Consider the following 15,719-nt stretch of genomic DNA (forward strand, 5'->3'; position numbering starts at 1 on the left):
CAGCAGCCCAGTTTGTGTTTGATTTTGTCTTTATTGAGACTGACAGGTGATGCTCAAGGTGATATCGTGTTTTGACCAACCAGAACCAAACTCTTATTCATTGGCATAGCCCTCTAAAACTACTGTACTGATGCAAAACAACTGTTCATTACACCATGAAGACCAATGCATGGAAGGAACATAACATGCTTTACATGACGAAAGCAGAGGAGCCTGGTGTGGAGAATGTCCCATGAACATATATTAACTTCTACTGGCAAACAGCATTGAGCTGATGCAAAAGTAACAGCATGTGATAATAGCATTCAACAGTTTCCACTGATTATGTCAGAGCCACAAGTCAGCTAAATGAGTGAGAGTATGTTGCAGTTTGCTAGTGAAATCCAAAAGGATATAAAATGTACCACACAAACACTGCAGCGTGATACTGTATATTTACTGGAGCTAAACTGAAGGAAAGCACATGAGCTTTCTAACTGGCTCCTTATGCATAGTAAATCATAATCATCATCATTATAGGTTGTGTTGTAAGGTCCAAAAAGGTTCAAATTCTTTTTTTTTCGGGTTTGGACTCTCATTTTCTAGCCTAATAGACTTTTTCTCCTATGCACAGGATGAGCAGCTTAGCTGTGCAGATCATAATTTCTGTTCCTATGTAGCATCAAGATAAACACTGATATTCGACCACTTTTTGGCTGTGCACAAAGTCATGCTCTCCATATTAAATACATCTTTTGCAGTTGGGTGTACCTTTACAGATTAATAATTATCTGTGTCTTAACAGCTTATGGTGGCAGCAAGAGAGAGCAGAAACAACACACAGCAGATTGTGTTCGTAGTTCAATCTGTTGCCTGAGAGTGTGAATCGTCTGTGTGCTTCCAGGACATCTGACTGTCTCTGGGTGTTAAAAGCTTTCATTAGAATCTGACCAGGTGGCGGGATGAAAAGGGGCCTGAGCTCAATCGTGTGGCTGTACAGAGATTAATAATACATGACTTGATTCTGAATATGTATGCAGTTGCGCTACAGTATGTTAGGTGGATTCAAGTACGAGTGAATGAATGTGAGTGTATTCTTCAATTTCTACCCGAATATTAATCCAAAGCTCTCACTCTGGGGAGGAAAATCCTCCTGTATGTGTAAGTTTTCTCAGTTCTCTCTTTATAAAAAGTAAGTGCTAAGTGTACAAGTGTGACTAATGCGAGGGCTGAATACAATTTACAACAGCAGACAGAGGTTAGTGTGGGAAGTTCCTGAATGAATTGTGTCTTAAAAAGTACAGCATGTATGACTGTTGGATTGTAGGGACTTACATGTAAATGTTAGTACAGGTGCATTCATTTATGTGTGCACATACAGCATGTGGACAGAGAAACATCTGTGTGTCACTGACTGAGCAGATGTTGTACAGCAGTGATGAGGTCTCCTCCGGTGCTGATGAGGGCCTGAAGGTTAGCCTGTCGGTCTGTGAAGCCCATAGAGCTCAGCTGCTCCAGCTCCTCCTGAAAATCAGCCTCCTCACGATGGACCTGACAGGACGTGACAGGAGAGTTATTTAAAGTGTTAGTTATTACAATAACATGACAAAAAGAATTAGTACGTAAAGAAATTTGTGCCTCTGGGAGTTTAAATGTGCTTCAGGTTTACACTGTCCCCCTTTGGTCTCCTGTGTCTGTCTTAATCTGTCCCCAAGTCAATTTTTGTAAATTAGAAAAAAATAAATAAACAAATATACTACAAACTGTGTGTCTGTGACATGTGTCCACAGCATGTTTACTGTATTTTCTTATTTGACCACACTGAAAAAATGCACATGGGATACACAGGATTGAATACTGACTCTTGTCCTAGTTATATGACCAACTTTCAGCATGGTACTCTTTCTGTAAATACTTTAAAAATGTTTGTTCTTTGTGCAATAAGCAGTAAACCATTTCAGACAAGAAAAAGAAGCATTGCAGAGTGTGTCCCTGTAATCTTTAGGCCAGGAACTGATGTGTTTCAAATTCAAGAGCAATTACAGTCACTGAACTAAACAGAAAGTGTAAGTACCTCACGATTAGCACTAGCCAGCGCCTGCAACATCTGTTGTACAAACAGCTGCTGCTGCTCTGTCACTGTGGCTACCTGAGGACCACTTCCTGATTGGTTGTTTGGGACAGAGTCAGGCCCGTGCTCAGGGGCAGCATTAACATTGGCTCCAGTGTTTCCAGGTTCAGCCCTGCAGGACAGACATGAAAAGTTGTAAAATATATCTAATACACATTTCATAAAAAAAACACTTCTACCCTGAAACTAAACCATCAAGTGAGTGATCTTTATCTTGAGGTGTGTTTTTACTCACGCAGGTATGAGGGCAGGGGCCTCTGTAGTCAGAGTCTGGAGGCCCTGTTGGATCTGAAGCAGAGCCTCCATGGCTCTGGGGTTCAACATGGTTGACAGCAGCTCTGGACTCTGCATCTACACATTTATCATAGACGGTGGTGGAAGAAGTATTCAGATCCTTTGCTGTATTGGTAAAAGTACCGATACAGCAATGTAAAAATACTCCATTACAAGTCCTACATGAAAAATCCTACTTAAGTAAAAGTATTAGCAGCAAAATGTAGTTAAAGTATTGCAGTAAAAGTCATGGTTTGGTCCCTCTGGTGGATATATTATTATATATGACATCATTAGATTATTAATACTGAAGCATCAGTGTGTAAGCAGCATGTTACTGTTGTAGCTGCTGGAGGTGGAGCCAGTTTAATACATTATATACAGTTATCTAGTTTAGTCCAGTGGTTCCCAACTTAGGGTTCGGGCCCCTCTAAACGGTCACCAGATAAATCTGAGGGGTCATGAGATGTTTAATGGGAGAGGAAAAAAGAAAAAACAAAGTTCTGATAAACAAATTTGTTTTCAGTTTTTGAACTTTCTCTCTAATCTTTGATTTTTGGTGAAATATTGGATCATTTGAACATTTATTGAAATAAAATCATGTGAGAAGTTTAGAGGGAAAAATCAAAATTTGGCGGAGCTGTTAACAACTAACAGACATCTGAAATGTGACCCCGACTACACACTGCTTTTTGTAAGACGTCAAAAGCCAAAAAGGTTGAAAACACTGTTTTCATCTTTAACAATGTGTCGTATTTTAAAAACTCATATTATCCATTGTGTAAAATATTAATCTGAAAAGTAAATAGTAACTAGAGCTGTCAAATAAATTTAGTGGGGTTGAAAGTACAACATTTCCCTCTGAAATAGGCTATATTTCAGAGGGAAATGTTGTACTTTGAATCGAGGTATAAAGTAGCATAAAATGGAAATAAAGTTTCATAAATGTACTTAGTTACTTTCCACCACTGCAAAGAACTCGGATAACCAATATCTAAGGTATATAGTGTCCAGTGTCCATCCTTGGATAAGAATAGACTGATGGACCATCATCAGAACCGCTAAACCCACTCTGCTAGTGTGGCTTAAAAGTACTTATATTAGCCACTTACAGTATATTAATACATGAATATTAATTAATGCTTAGAAATATGTCTGTTTTTAAGATAAACAGGGACATCTGATAAGGAAAAGGGGAAAAAAGATAAAAAACCATGTGTTGTTCAAGTAAAGTGAATGATGAATATAACACACACTAGACATTTTGCCCAGTGTTGAGCAAATCGTAATACTGTTGTTATCTAGTTGCAGTGAGTGTGAGAGTTCAGTGAGGAGAGTAAACAAACCTGTTCTAAGAACAGAGGCAGCTGCTGTCTCATCTGCAGCTGTAGCTGAGGATTTCCTGAGAACAAAGGATGGCTCAGCAACATCTGAAACAGTATTAAAATGAGAGCTATGGTATCTGCTGTGAGAGCTTAGAGAGATGTCAGACAGTGAGAGATACATTGTGTAGAGAGATTATGGACTCAATCTGTATTATTCATCTGTGCTCATTTGTATGCGTTGTCATACCTGTGCTGCCAGGTCAGGATTCTGGCTGAGGCAATTCAGAAGACAGCTGATATACGGCCCAGACATCAGGCTCTCCATCAGTCCTGGACTAGCCGTGATCTCTTCTAGCAGTGACTGCATACCTGACACAAGAGAGATGAGGCCACAGATACAACATGAAGGACAGCAGGGAGTAATTTATATAGATTAGGCAAATACTGTAGATCTGATTCCTTTTTTTGGTTAGTTTGGAGAAAATGGCAGTGAGTTTCAACACTTTTAAAATAATCAATGGGAGTAAAACTAAGATAAAATGAGAAAGAGAGATGAGGAAATCTATACTTTGGTTATTTTGTGTAGTTTAAATTGCGTGGATGTGTATTTTCTTGCCTGGAGTAATAGTGGGCTGAGGGTTTGGATCAGGTGTGGGTGTGGCACTCAGATATATGAGAGGATCTGTGGGGCAGCTGGAGAGAGATGGAGTCTTCTTTCTTCCTCTTTTGGGTGGCTGTTGATTCCCAGATGATGCAGACACCACTGGAGGCACTCCTATCTGGCTCTGAAAGAGAGAGCAGAAAAGAGACAACTCAAAATAACTAAAAACGCCAGATTAGTTTGACCTTATCTGGACAGATAATTCAGAAAAAAAACATTCAAACTTGTACTTGTGATCGTTTGATATTGTCATTTTCTTGAAGGCCATCAGGATCACCAGTGATGGTTTCAGAGTTGTCCTGCTCTGGTTGCAGATTGTTTAATGCTCTGTCTTCATTACGCATCACTTGATGTATCATGTCAGGGTTCCTGATAAGCTCTAAAACCTGGAAAAGGAGGCAAAGAGCAAGAAGATATACTGTAGGTGGGAGAAATGAGTCAAGGCGGAAGCAACCACATCTCAATGAAATGAAAAATTATTTATTTATTTTTTTTGTCGTTAGCTGTTTTGTATCACACTAGTCTTGCAATACCCGACAATTGGAGAGCCCCACCTACTGAAGTCTGGGGATTTCTAAATACACTGTAGTTGCTAGTTGCCGCTAACAAACCTTCACCCCTTACTGGAGATGATGCTCTCCCCCCACTCTCCTCTGTAGTGACATGCAGTTCACTGGTGCCCAAATATGAAGGGCTGTCCTAAAGACTTTGGATTGGTTTTGCAATGCAGAGTTTTTTTTAAACTCTCTAATTTGTTTCCACCCAATTTTAACAACGAAACCTGGGAGATTGTCCTCAGTCTCTATGAGTGAAGTGTTTAGAGACAGACCTGTATTTTTTTATTGATTAATTTAATGGAAAACGGCATATTCATTACTTTCTGCTACTTTAATATGTAAACTTTGGAGCTTTATGATTATCATAGTGATAATAGAGAAATAAATACTTTGGCACATATACTCCTTAAACCCTGCCACTCAAAGCTCCCACCACATCTTTACCTCAAATACACACAATCTTTTTTTTCCCCAACTTGTACCCACCTGTGTAACAACATCTGTGTTGTTGAGAACATCTCCCACCTCTGGGTTTGTCTGTAGGAGCTGCTGGATTTGGGGATTAGACAGAATGAGCTGTCTGGTGAGCTGAGGGCTGGAGTTAGAGAGGGTACCCTGCACAAAGGGGCTGCCCAGGAGATGGTGAACCATCTCTGGGTCAGCCAGCAGCTGCTTCTCCATCTGGCGCTGGAGTGCAGGGAAGAAGCCAGGCCCGTTGTTTGTTAGGCCAAGACTGTCCAGACCTTCCACTGTTAAGACATGATCAGATCAAAAGAAGAGGAGCTTGTAAAGCACAAGACAGCTGAGTGGGGTCTGATCATATTACAGCAGCAATATAAGCCCAGACAGACTGGAAAGGAAAAATGATGACCGGAAACTAACAGGATCACATATGAAATGCAAATGTGATCACTTATGAGATGAGTAAAGGCAAAACATAATCAGTGGTGATGAGTGTTACTATGTTCTGCAGTCCTTACCCAGGCAGAGGGGGGAGGTGGGAGATGGTGTGAGGTTTTCAGGTTCAGGGTGAAGAACAGCTGTGAGCTCTGACTGGACCGGTTCTGAAGCTGAATCATTGGTGGAAACCACAGACGAAAGCTGAGGCCTGAGAAGGATTAATTTGAAGTTCCATTACTGCATCCATTACTGTTCCATTAGAGTTTTTGCGCTCAAGTCTAATATGACACATACAGTAATTCTAATGTTGGATATTGATGTGAATACCCAGCGTATCCATTTTATTACTTTATTTGCCTGTTATATAATATATAGTAATGTGCAAAAGTTTTAGGAACTTTAGATGTTTAGATTCTTAATCCATTATGCAGTACCATCAGGGAGGCGTCTGATCATCCAAGATTTATTCTGCAGCATGACAATAACCACAAACATTCAGCCAGAGTAATAAAGAGCTATTTTTAGCGACAAGGACAAGAAGTCCTGAAAAAGACGGTATTATCCCTGCAGAGCCCTGATCTCAACATCATGGAGTCAGTCTGGGATTACATGAAGAGACAGAAGCAACTGAGACGCCGAAATCCACAAATTCTCCGAGATGGTTTGAACAACCAACCTGCCAAGTGCCTTGAAAAACTGTGTGCAAGTGTACCGAGGAGAACTGCTGCTGTTTTAAAGGCGAAGCTGCTCACATCAAACATTTATTTCATTTCAGTTTCTTCTGTTTACTGAACCTTATATGAAGTTATTTGATAAATAAAAACTATTCATGGCATCAATTTTTGAAAGCATCCTCACTTTACTTTTAGTGGCTAAAACTTTTGCACAGATATAATCAGCAATACTGCCAATAGATTTTAACATTACAGCTGAAATTAAATTCATTTGGTGAAAGAAAAGCTTTATACAGCATATGATAAAGAATAATACTAGTCATTTGACATATTTGTAAACTTAATGTGCCCCATTATAGTGAGCGCTGATTGATGATAGCATTGATGATCAGTCAATGCTTGCAAATATATGGCAATGCTTCTCAGTAAGCTGAATGATGCTGGCTTTGTTGAAGTCAAAAATGTTTGTGCGTCCTTGTACCCAAATTACTTTTAACTGACTGGTTCAGTATCAAGTTAATTTTAGTGTGTTAGCTCAGCATAAAATAAATATTTTACCATCGTCTTTCATAGGGCCTTATAAAAATCACAACACCTACCTAGTTTAATTAATCAACAAACAATCACAAGAACATATGATGCAGTTATTTATTTCTCAGTTTTTAATTTTATACCTCATAGTGACTTTATATATGCTTTCCTGATTAATGCAAGTGGCAGTGGTTTAAATATACTGACTGAACTGTCCCATGTGACTTTTTTTTTTTTTTTAAAGGAGTTTAACCCATAAAACTCACACAGTCCTGCTTAATATCCATATGCTGCATGTTAAAAACACACAACTCACTGTTTTTGAGCACATTACTGTAAATCTGGACACATACCAGCTCTAGTGTGTGTGTGTGTCTGTGTCTGATCACCAGCTAGAGCCCATATGTTCATGTACCTTTGGATCATGCACAGGCTGACTAACCCATCCTGTTGTTTGAGGTGACTCAGCAGTTCTGAATCTTTTAGGACCCGGCCGGAGTGGATCAACACCAGCTGGTCTGCAGGGACCCCTCGGGGCTCTGCTAGACCACATTTCAGCTGCACGCACAGACACACACAATAAACACACAACAGCATTTTTGCCAGGCAAACATATGGCAGTGATGGCACAGGTTAAATGTGTGGTTTCATTATAATATTCAATGGAATAGAAATAATTAACTGAAAGACATTCAGGCCATTTACACACACATACACACACAGGAGTTGAGACTCAGAGGTGCGTTTGGTCTGCTGACCTGTCTGACGGTAGAGTCTCCTCTGACGTTGAAGTCTCTGCTGTCTGTGACACTTTTGACGGCAATGTGGATCGTTTCAGCCTTCGGACACTCACACGGTGCTCTCGGTTCATCTTTCACCGCGCCTGACATCTCACTCCTGTGCGGGCGGACGGTGATGGTGGTGGTGGTGGTGGTGATGATGATGATGATGATGATGATGAGCGGACCTGGGGAGGAGCGCACAGTCCCGGGGCGGAGGTGCGCGTGTCTGTCGCGATGACTCGGCACAAAGTTGTGTGGATTGTGGATGTGTGCCAGCTCTGACCCGACTGCGCAGGGAGGCGCAGACACAAAGCATCCACTTTTTTTTTTTTTTTTTTTTACTATATGACAGATTTTTGTTATTTAGTTACCTTTTTTTATAATATTACAGTTCTTTATACGTGGTGTAATTTTTCACGCACTAATCCTTTTGTAACCAGTCAATTTAAAAAGTACAGTTCACCACAAAATTAATCAGGAGTTTCGAGATTTCACTCTTCATATATCCTACATTTAAAACAAGTCTCTCCACATTGAAGGGGGCATCTTATGACAGAAAAATACATAATCATCCAGACTTCACCCAGCGATTGCACTGGAAGTTCAAACATCCACCACCTTCTCTGCATCTCATCTTAATGCTCTATTACTGGTGGATTAAGCTGCACAAACTGGAGGACTTGTGGCTGATCCCGAGCATTTGATGCTGTAAAATGATAAATAGGAAGAAATCAACTCTTGCTGTTTGTATTACAACATTCAGAAGAGTTTCCAATCATGTGTGGGGTTGGAATTGAGTATTAATAGATCTGGATGGCTCCACTATACCAACATAGAAACAGAGCTTCTGCCTGTAGAGTCGCATTCTGCATTTCAGATACATAAGTTTTCTAAAAGAAAATTGACTTTCAGGTCATAGTACACAAAAATATGAGATTTTTTTTCTCAAAGAAAAAGTATTTTATTTACTTAACAGTGAGAAAGAAAGAAATGAAAAGAAAACATACATTTCACATCTGTCAGTTTGGCATTAAAACCCACATAAAGATCAGGCACGCAGCCTTGCAGCTGCAGTGTCACTTTTATGCCTGCAGAGGGCAGCACTGAGAGCCAAGACACCATTTTCAACACAAACTTAAAAGTCAATCATTTTTAAAAGCTTCTGAAATTCTTGTTCTTAATACATCCTGCTATGTCTGGAGTGTGTAGTGTGTGTGTGTGTATGTTTCGTGGGGCATGCATTATATGCTGACATGGAGTCCGACTTAAAAAAATAAGGAAAGAAAACCCTGATTATGATCAGTGGGGTTTTTCTTCATTTGTTCATTCATTCATTTGAATTTGCAGTGCAGGTGTTTTCCTGTGGGAGCCTTCATAGATCTGTCTCGGAGCCTTTCTTCCCTTTCTTGTTTCCCTGCCAACCAGAGAAGACCAGAGAGAGCACAATTATTTAAGAGCGTGAGAAAGTATTTTGCTGAAGCGTGTGCTTATTTTTATTGACCTCAAGTTAAAAGTCAATAACAATATAACATGAAGAAACAACAACACAGAAATGGGTCTCTGGGATTATACATGATAACCCAAAATGATTTCTGAACCAAACATAAACATTATTGGAAAGTTTTTTTTTAATTTTCTGAACTGACCACAAGGTTCATTCTACCTTAACTTCAGCTGTGAACTAAATTCTTTTGTTACTGTACTTCTGTGCTGCGGCTTACTTATGCTGCAACTTTTTTCCCTTCATCTGACCTACTGCCTGAAGTTTCACTGGTCTAGAGAGGGAAACAAGAAACCTGCATGCAAATACACACACCCATGTATACACACACACACACACACGAACATCTACTAATACACAGATAATCCCTCCCATGCAATTCAGTGTGGAGTAAATACACATTATCTTCTCACAGCATCTACGTCTCAACTCTGACATGTGTGAATGAATACAGATGCAACACAGTAAATCACAGCGTAGGTTTGATTATAGTTACTAATCACAGGTAGCTGAGTGAGTGATAGTTAGTGATTATTTGTGCACTCACCTGATGTTTCGGCTGTTCGGACTGGAGACCTTTGACTTTAGACCTTTCTTGTTCAAGAGCACCATGTAGTAATGTTACCTGAGGGGGGAAAAAAAACAGGTCATTCAAATGCACATAAATGCACAAGTATCATAATAATAGAATCTCTCTCTTCCTGTAACATACCTGTGATGACAGTTCTTCTTTGATATGTAGTAGCTCTTCTACCTGTAGCAGGATTTCTGCTTTATCTTTCACTGAAGGAAACAACAGGAAACATCAGACTGATCATATATCCGTGCTTCATTTTACAGGAAATGCGTGAGCTCGTAATTTTTTGCAACGTTAAACTCACTCTCTCCCTGTTGGAGCATTTTCAGCAGCTGGGCATTTCTTGCTTTCACCTCTTTGTATTTCACCTGCGGAGTTGAGAAGAAGCATTTACCGATGCAGAAAGGCGAGAAGTGGATCATGCTACAGGCGTGGTTTCAAAAGTGTTTTTTCACAGTTGAAACGGGTCAATACTGGAATCTGTACCCAATATTATTTCAGGCAGCCTCCATGATTTGAGAAGGATGACACTATTGTACAAGCGTTTCACATGTCATGTCTACAGGAGGGGTTTTATGTACAAAATATAGATTTTGGATTTAGTGGAATTAGCCATATTGTTGCCCATAGTTTGCCCTGCAAAAATCCAACTCTGCTGTGTTTGGTTCATTCTTTCTCCCTACTTTATCTCATGTCAGATTCATGTCATGTCAAATGCACAATTTTTTTTTTCCTCAGTGAAACTATAGAATAATTGGGTAAATGCTTATGACTGCTGACCTCCCACTGTGAAATAGTCTTCTTTAGCTTATCAATCTCCTGGTCTTTCTTCTCCAGCTCGTACTTCAGCTGCTCTGCACGGGGGTCCTAACAGGACAGATTGGGAAGGAAAGGATGAACGTGAATTCAACAATACATAAAGTACCAGTAAAAAGTTTGGACACACTTTCTCATTCAAGGGAAAGGGAAGCTGTGTTTAAACTTTTGACTGTATGTGCAAGCTTTGTTCGTGTGGATTCAGTACCTGAGGCATAACAAAGACAGCTGGACGAATAGTTTGTTTATGTACGCGTGTTTCAGTCAACTCACCGGTTCGTGTTCTGTGGAGGTGTTTACTTCTTGTCCCTGGCTGTTAGAGTACTGCTCACGTCTCTTCTCCCGTTGAATAATCCGACTGACGTCATCCTCCAGCTTATTAAAAAAACGCTCCTCCTGCCCGATTCCCAATGCTGGGTTAGCCGCTCTGGCGTCCTGGATGGGAATGTTTTTCAAAAGTGATGATGCAACATCATACACGTGCACAACCTAGAGCATATTTACAAATGACTAGAGTATTTATTATATATAAATACAATAAGCTAAGCTATGTTATGTAAAATGTGTTTCATTTATTTGAAAGCAGTACAGATTCACAAGGAAGTTAGAAAATGAAAGAAATGCTCAGGGACTTTGCTCACCTCTTTCTCTTGTTTCCTACTCAAATGTTCTACAAAGAGATAAAAGTACATTAACATAAATATAATTTAAACAGCTCTTTGTGAAGAAAATACATGTATTGTTATTTTTTCACCAAAACAGACAGAGGGTAAAGAGTGAAGAAAGAGTCGGGGTGTAGCCTGTTAAACTACCAAAGGCGGATTCTAGCTGAACTGCTTTTGAAACTGATCAATACATTTCTCTCACCTACACTGCCTTCAGCCTGGAAGTCCTGCAGAGAAACAGTCTTTTTGTCTTTTGCCTGCTGATTCTTCTTTTTGTCCTTCTTCCCTCCTCCCTCTTTCCCTCCCCGAGACTTCGGCGAGGATGTGTTTGTGCTGCCCTGCTGAAGGAAAGCAAATCATTTGATTTCTACTTATAATGACAAACTACACATTCAACTTCAATTGTATACAGTACAGTTTGAAATTATTAGGAAAGTGATATGTTTTGTCATTGTTTTAGCTCTACTCCAGCACACTGGACTTTAAATGAAACGATGACTATGAGTTTAAAGTGTTGATCTTCAGCTTCAAGGAGTGTGTGATCAGATCCATAATACACCAAATAAAGAGTTATGTAAGACACTTACATTATCTATAAATCTCTGGGACCCAACAACTATACCTCCAAAATTTGACTTTCAAAAGATGAATATTAGTGTGTGTGTGTGTGTGTGTAATGTACCTGTTTCTGTTGTTCGTATTCCAGTTTACTGAGAATCAAGGCTTTTTCCAAGTCGGCCTCATATAGTTCAGTGGTCATCTATGGGGGGAGGAGGAAAATAGATGAGGAAGAGGATCTACTTGAGATACATACACAGTACTGTCTGTAAGGTCAGATGTGAACAGATATAATCTATTATTTTATACTTTACTAAAGTTCATAACACATTTGCATCAGGGGGCATTTCATGCAACAAGATTCAGTGCACCCCGTCTTCCTCCAACAGGTTTCCAGTACAAACAGAAGAATGAAAGAGCTTTTAAACACTTCAAGTAAAAATATACAAAAATCAATTAATCGGTTCTAAGAATACCCTGCGTCTGGCTCATACTGTTGCACTCATGGAAGCTGCCAGTACATCCAGTCCTCTACTGCTGACCTCTGAACGGCTCTACTCACACAGCTCATCAGGTCACACTTTTGTTATTGTTTTCTCTTACCTGCTCATCCCTCTGCTTCCATTGCTGCCAACCCTCTGAAGGTATACTGTGGTCGCCTACCGCAGGACTGAGGAGTTCACTGGCTATTCCTGACAGTGTCATATGGGGAGGCGGAGCGCAAGACTTCTGAGGAATCTTCTTGAAGGCCAGATTGCGTAGCTGATAGAAAAAGAGATAAAACTAAATCTAAACACGAACTCTTGATGTGGCCGATACTGGCAATATAATAAACACTAGTTTGCTTTGCTGACAGCTATGGAAAACATCAGCATGTGTGTGCGTACTCTGTATAAACTATCTTTAAAGGGACAGTTCACCCTAATACAAAAATACATATTTTTCCTCTCATCTGTGGTACTATTTATCCATGTAGATCATATTGGTGTGAGGTGCCGAGTTTTGGAGATATCGGCCGTGGAGATGTCTGGCTTCTCTCAAATATGATGGAACTTGACGGCACTCAGCATGTGGTGCTCAAAGCACCAAAAAAATACATTTGAAAAACTCAACAGCAGTTTTTCTTTCTACCGAACTACACCCACCAACCATGAGTAGATGGGTGCATGCTTCCTTCTGCACAGTGAGATGGTTGCTGGGTGTACTTTGGTAGAGAGAAAATAGTTCCTACATGAAACTGCTCACAACAAGATCTGTTGATTATCTTGAGTAACCAGGTCATGATTTCTGGAAAGAGACATTGCTGTTGAGTTTTTCAAATGTATTTTTTGGCGCTTTGAGCACCACAACCTGAGTGCTGTCAGATTCTACTGTATTTGAGAGAAGGCAGACGTCTCTATGGCCAATATTTCTAAAACTTGGCAACTCACACCAAAATGATCTAGATAGATAAATAGCACTACAGGTAAGAGGAAAAACATGTACTTTTCATTTTGGGGTGAGCTGTCCCTTTAAGTTTTGAGTCTTAAAATGATGAGGGTCAGACCTCTCCTACCTCTAACTATACCTAAGACAAGATGCAGATCTGGTGAGTGTGCTTTTTTATTCTCTGGTACAAACTGCCTGATGACATCAGATGTGGCAAATTTTCAAAAGTACTCTGAAAACTTGTTTTTCTCAGACTTATGATCGTTACTGTATGTGTGTGTGTGTGTGTGATTCATGTATGTGTGGTGGATGTGGGTTCCTTATTGTCTTTGAGTGGGTCGGTAGGTCTTTACACATACATTTTGAGGTAAGACACATTGAGTTTACTTAAAAATGAAAATGCTCTAGATAAATAAATCTGTCTCATCTTGCTTAGGGCCTATTTGATTATGTGACTGACAAAAGGTGTATATATACAAATAGTTGCCTCCTCTTCTCTGTTTAATATCATAGATTGAGTACTATGGGAACTTTTGGCTGTGATTTTAGGTAGGTAAGCAAACTGAAGACACTGTTGAATTGGATAAATGTCAACACTGTAAACAAAGAAATAGATCACTATCAGTTCACTGCTGGAGCGCACCTGACACCACCCTCTCTGCACTTTCAGTTCAGCTGAAGTGAAACAGCACAAGTGCAAAGTCTGTTTACATCTGTGCACAAAACGGAAGCCATGTACAGCAAGTAAATAACAGAGATCTCTATGAAGCAGTGGGTCATGAGACACGCCTTCTCACCTCATTGGCCTCACTCTGCTGCTGTTCCTTCTTCTTCTTTTTCTTGTCTTTCTTTTTGTCGTTGCCCTGACCTGCTTTTCCCCCGGCTGCCTTTCCTTGCCGGGGCTTCCCGGACGAGTCCCGTCCGTTTTTGGTTGTGCTCTTCCCCGGCTCAGAGGTGTCGGAGTCCGAGTCCGAGTCTATCTGCAGCAGGGCGAAGCGGGAGGCGGTGGTGGGGACGGTGATCATTGCTGGCGATGCCATTGTGACACAGAAACCTTGTATTAACTAATGACAAACAAAAGAAAGAACAATTCAGTTAGGATAACTTGAAGCTGGTCATAAAACGAGTTAGCTTCTAGTTGCAACCTCTTTTCAAACACAATGATGACCATATATCAGCTAACAGCAATATGTAAAGCAACAGATTGCAACGTCGGTGTAAACAACAAAACAGGCAGCAGTGCTCATAAATTTAAAGTGACTGAACTGTATCGCTGCTGACGGACGAAGCTAGCATTATATAGCTAACTATACAAAGCTTAGCCGGGTTTGTTAGCTTCTAAATAAGTGCAAAAGTAGTGACGCATGACAGTCAAAAACAGATGAATGGACTCACGTTGACCTTTTGATTTTAATACACTCGCTGGCTTGTGTTGGAGAGGCAGTAATCCCTTGAAAAGTTGCCAAAGAAGACTTTCACCTGTCCGTGGAGGTACTGTTGGCTACCGTTGGTTCGCTACCAGAGTCAGCTACAGCCGAGTACAGCAGCCGGGCGGAGCCAAAAGGAATCAGATCGCGTTCCGACTGGTGGTCACCTGCAGCTGGGGAAGGAAAACTGATATACTTTAGATATTGGTTATCTGAATTCTTTGCAGTGGTGTAAAGTAACTAAGTACATTTACTAAACTTCTGTACTTAAGTAGTGTTTTGAGGTACTTGTATTTATTTCCATTTTATGCTACTTTATACCTCGATTCAAAGTACATTTCCCCCTGTAATATACTATTTCAGAGGGAAATGTACTTTCAACCCCACTACATTTATTTGACAGCTTTAGTTACTAGTTACTTTTCAGATTCATATTTAATACAATGGATAATATGACAACGTTTTTAAAATACGACACACTGTTAAAGATGAGTAAAAAAAAGCAGTGTGGAGTCGGGGTCACATTTCAGATGTCTGAGTTGTTAACAGCTCCACCAAATAGTGATTTTTCCCTCTGAAATTTTCACATGGTTTCATTCCAACAAATGTTCAAATGATCCAATATTTCAGCAAAAATAATAATATGTAATAATGAGTAATAATATGTAATAATAATAATGCATAATAATGCTGCGATGTGTAGTCTGCTGTGTGCACTGTGGCTGATGGGAACTTTGAGGTGACAAAGTACGTGCGCAGAGGGAGGGAGGTGAAGGTGGTCAGCAGAAAACAGTATATACAGTATTGTACAGTACATACAGTACATAGATTTACAGCATCTTTCTAATATCTGCCAATATATGCCTATGGAGGCTCAATTATGTATATAATTTAGTCAGTGAAAGAATTCCAGCATCTAAGGTTTTATTCTTAT

At 40.0% G+C, this 15,719-nt stretch overlaps 2 protein-coding genes across 5 annotated transcripts; both read right to left on the reverse strand.

Moving 5' to 3' along the window:
• Nucleotides 1-22: 22 nt before the first annotated feature.
• Nucleotides 23-8,083, reverse strand: LOC121904510 (ubiquilin-1-like). Of its 2 annotated transcripts, XM_042422286.1 has the most exons (11): nucleotides 7,790-8,083; nucleotides 7,447-7,589; nucleotides 5,907-6,034; nucleotides 5,413-5,675; nucleotides 4,600-4,755; nucleotides 4,325-4,493; nucleotides 3,956-4,077; nucleotides 3,730-3,813; nucleotides 2,346-2,461; nucleotides 2,054-2,222; nucleotides 23-1,530 (listed from the first exon to the last, which is right to left on the reverse strand). In XM_042422286.1, exons 1-11 carry the CDS (start codon nucleotides 7,919-7,921, stop codon nucleotides 1,387-1,389), a joined length of 1,626 nt encoding a protein of 541 aa, XP_042278220.1. In that variant the 5' UTR covers nucleotides 7,922-8,083; the 3' UTR covers nucleotides 23-1,386. The 2 variants fall into 2 exon arrangements, with proteins under 2 accessions (XP_042278220.1, XP_042278221.1); XM_042422287.1 differs by lacking the exon at nucleotides 7,447-7,589.
• Nucleotides 8,084-8,778: 695 nt separating this feature from the next.
• On the reverse strand, nucleotides 8,779-14,927 carry gkap1 (G kinase anchoring protein 1). Of its 3 annotated transcripts, none has more exons than XM_042422289.1 (12): nucleotides 14,760-14,927; nucleotides 14,156-14,422; nucleotides 12,534-12,692; nucleotides 12,055-12,132; nucleotides 11,575-11,713; nucleotides 11,349-11,377; nucleotides 10,981-11,142; nucleotides 10,672-10,758; nucleotides 10,196-10,259; nucleotides 10,027-10,097; nucleotides 9,862-9,939; nucleotides 8,779-9,227 (listed from the first exon to the last, which is right to left on the reverse strand). In XM_042422289.1, the coding sequence occupies exons 2-12, from the start codon at nucleotides 14,396-14,398 to the stop codon at nucleotides 9,186-9,188; spliced, it is 1,152 nt and encodes a 383-aa protein (XP_042278223.1). In that variant the 5' UTR covers nucleotides 14,399-14,422; nucleotides 14,760-14,927; the 3' UTR covers nucleotides 8,779-9,185. The 3 variants fall into 3 exon arrangements, with proteins under 3 accessions (XP_042278223.1, XP_042278224.1, XP_042278222.1); XM_042422290.1 differs by having other exon boundaries at nucleotides 11,575-11,710; nucleotides 14,754-14,927; XM_042422288.1 differs by having other exon boundaries at nucleotides 14,754-14,927.
• Nucleotides 14,928-15,719: the final 792 nt, after the last annotated feature.

The sequence above is a fragment of the Thunnus maccoyii genome, chromosome 9 (genome assembly GCF_910596095.1).
Source record: "Thunnus maccoyii chromosome 9, fThuMac1.1, whole genome shotgun sequence".
Classification (NCBI taxonomy): Eukaryota; Metazoa; Chordata; class Actinopteri; order Scombriformes; family Scombridae; genus Thunnus; species Thunnus maccoyii.

Bases quoted from the DNA above. Each gene is read 5' to 3' on its own strand.
- LOC121904510 (XM_042422286.1), bottom strand. From the start codon at position 7,921: ATGTCAGGCGCGGTGAAAGATGAACCGAGAGCACCGTGTGAGTGTCCG. The intron at 4,756-5,412 runs GTGGGTACAAGT...CTCCTTTTCCAG, and splicing joins ACACAGATGTTGTTACACAG to GTTTTAGAGCTTATCAGGAA. The intron at 2,223-2,345 runs GTGAGTAAAAAC...TCTGTCCTGCAG, and splicing joins GCCCCTGCCCTCATACCTGC to GGCTGAACCTGGAAACACTG.
- gkap1 (XM_042422289.1), bottom strand. From the start codon at position 14,398: ATGGCATCGCCAGCAATGATCACCGTCCCCACCACCGCCTCCCGCTTC. The intron at 11,143-11,348 runs GTGAGCAAAGTC...ATTCCCATCCAG, and splicing joins GTAGGAAACAAGAGAAAGAG to GACGCCAGAGCGGCTAACCC. The intron at 9,228-9,861 runs GTGAGTGCACAA...TCTGGTTGGCAG, and splicing joins CCGAACAGCCGAAACATCAG to GGAAACAAGAAAGGGAAGAA.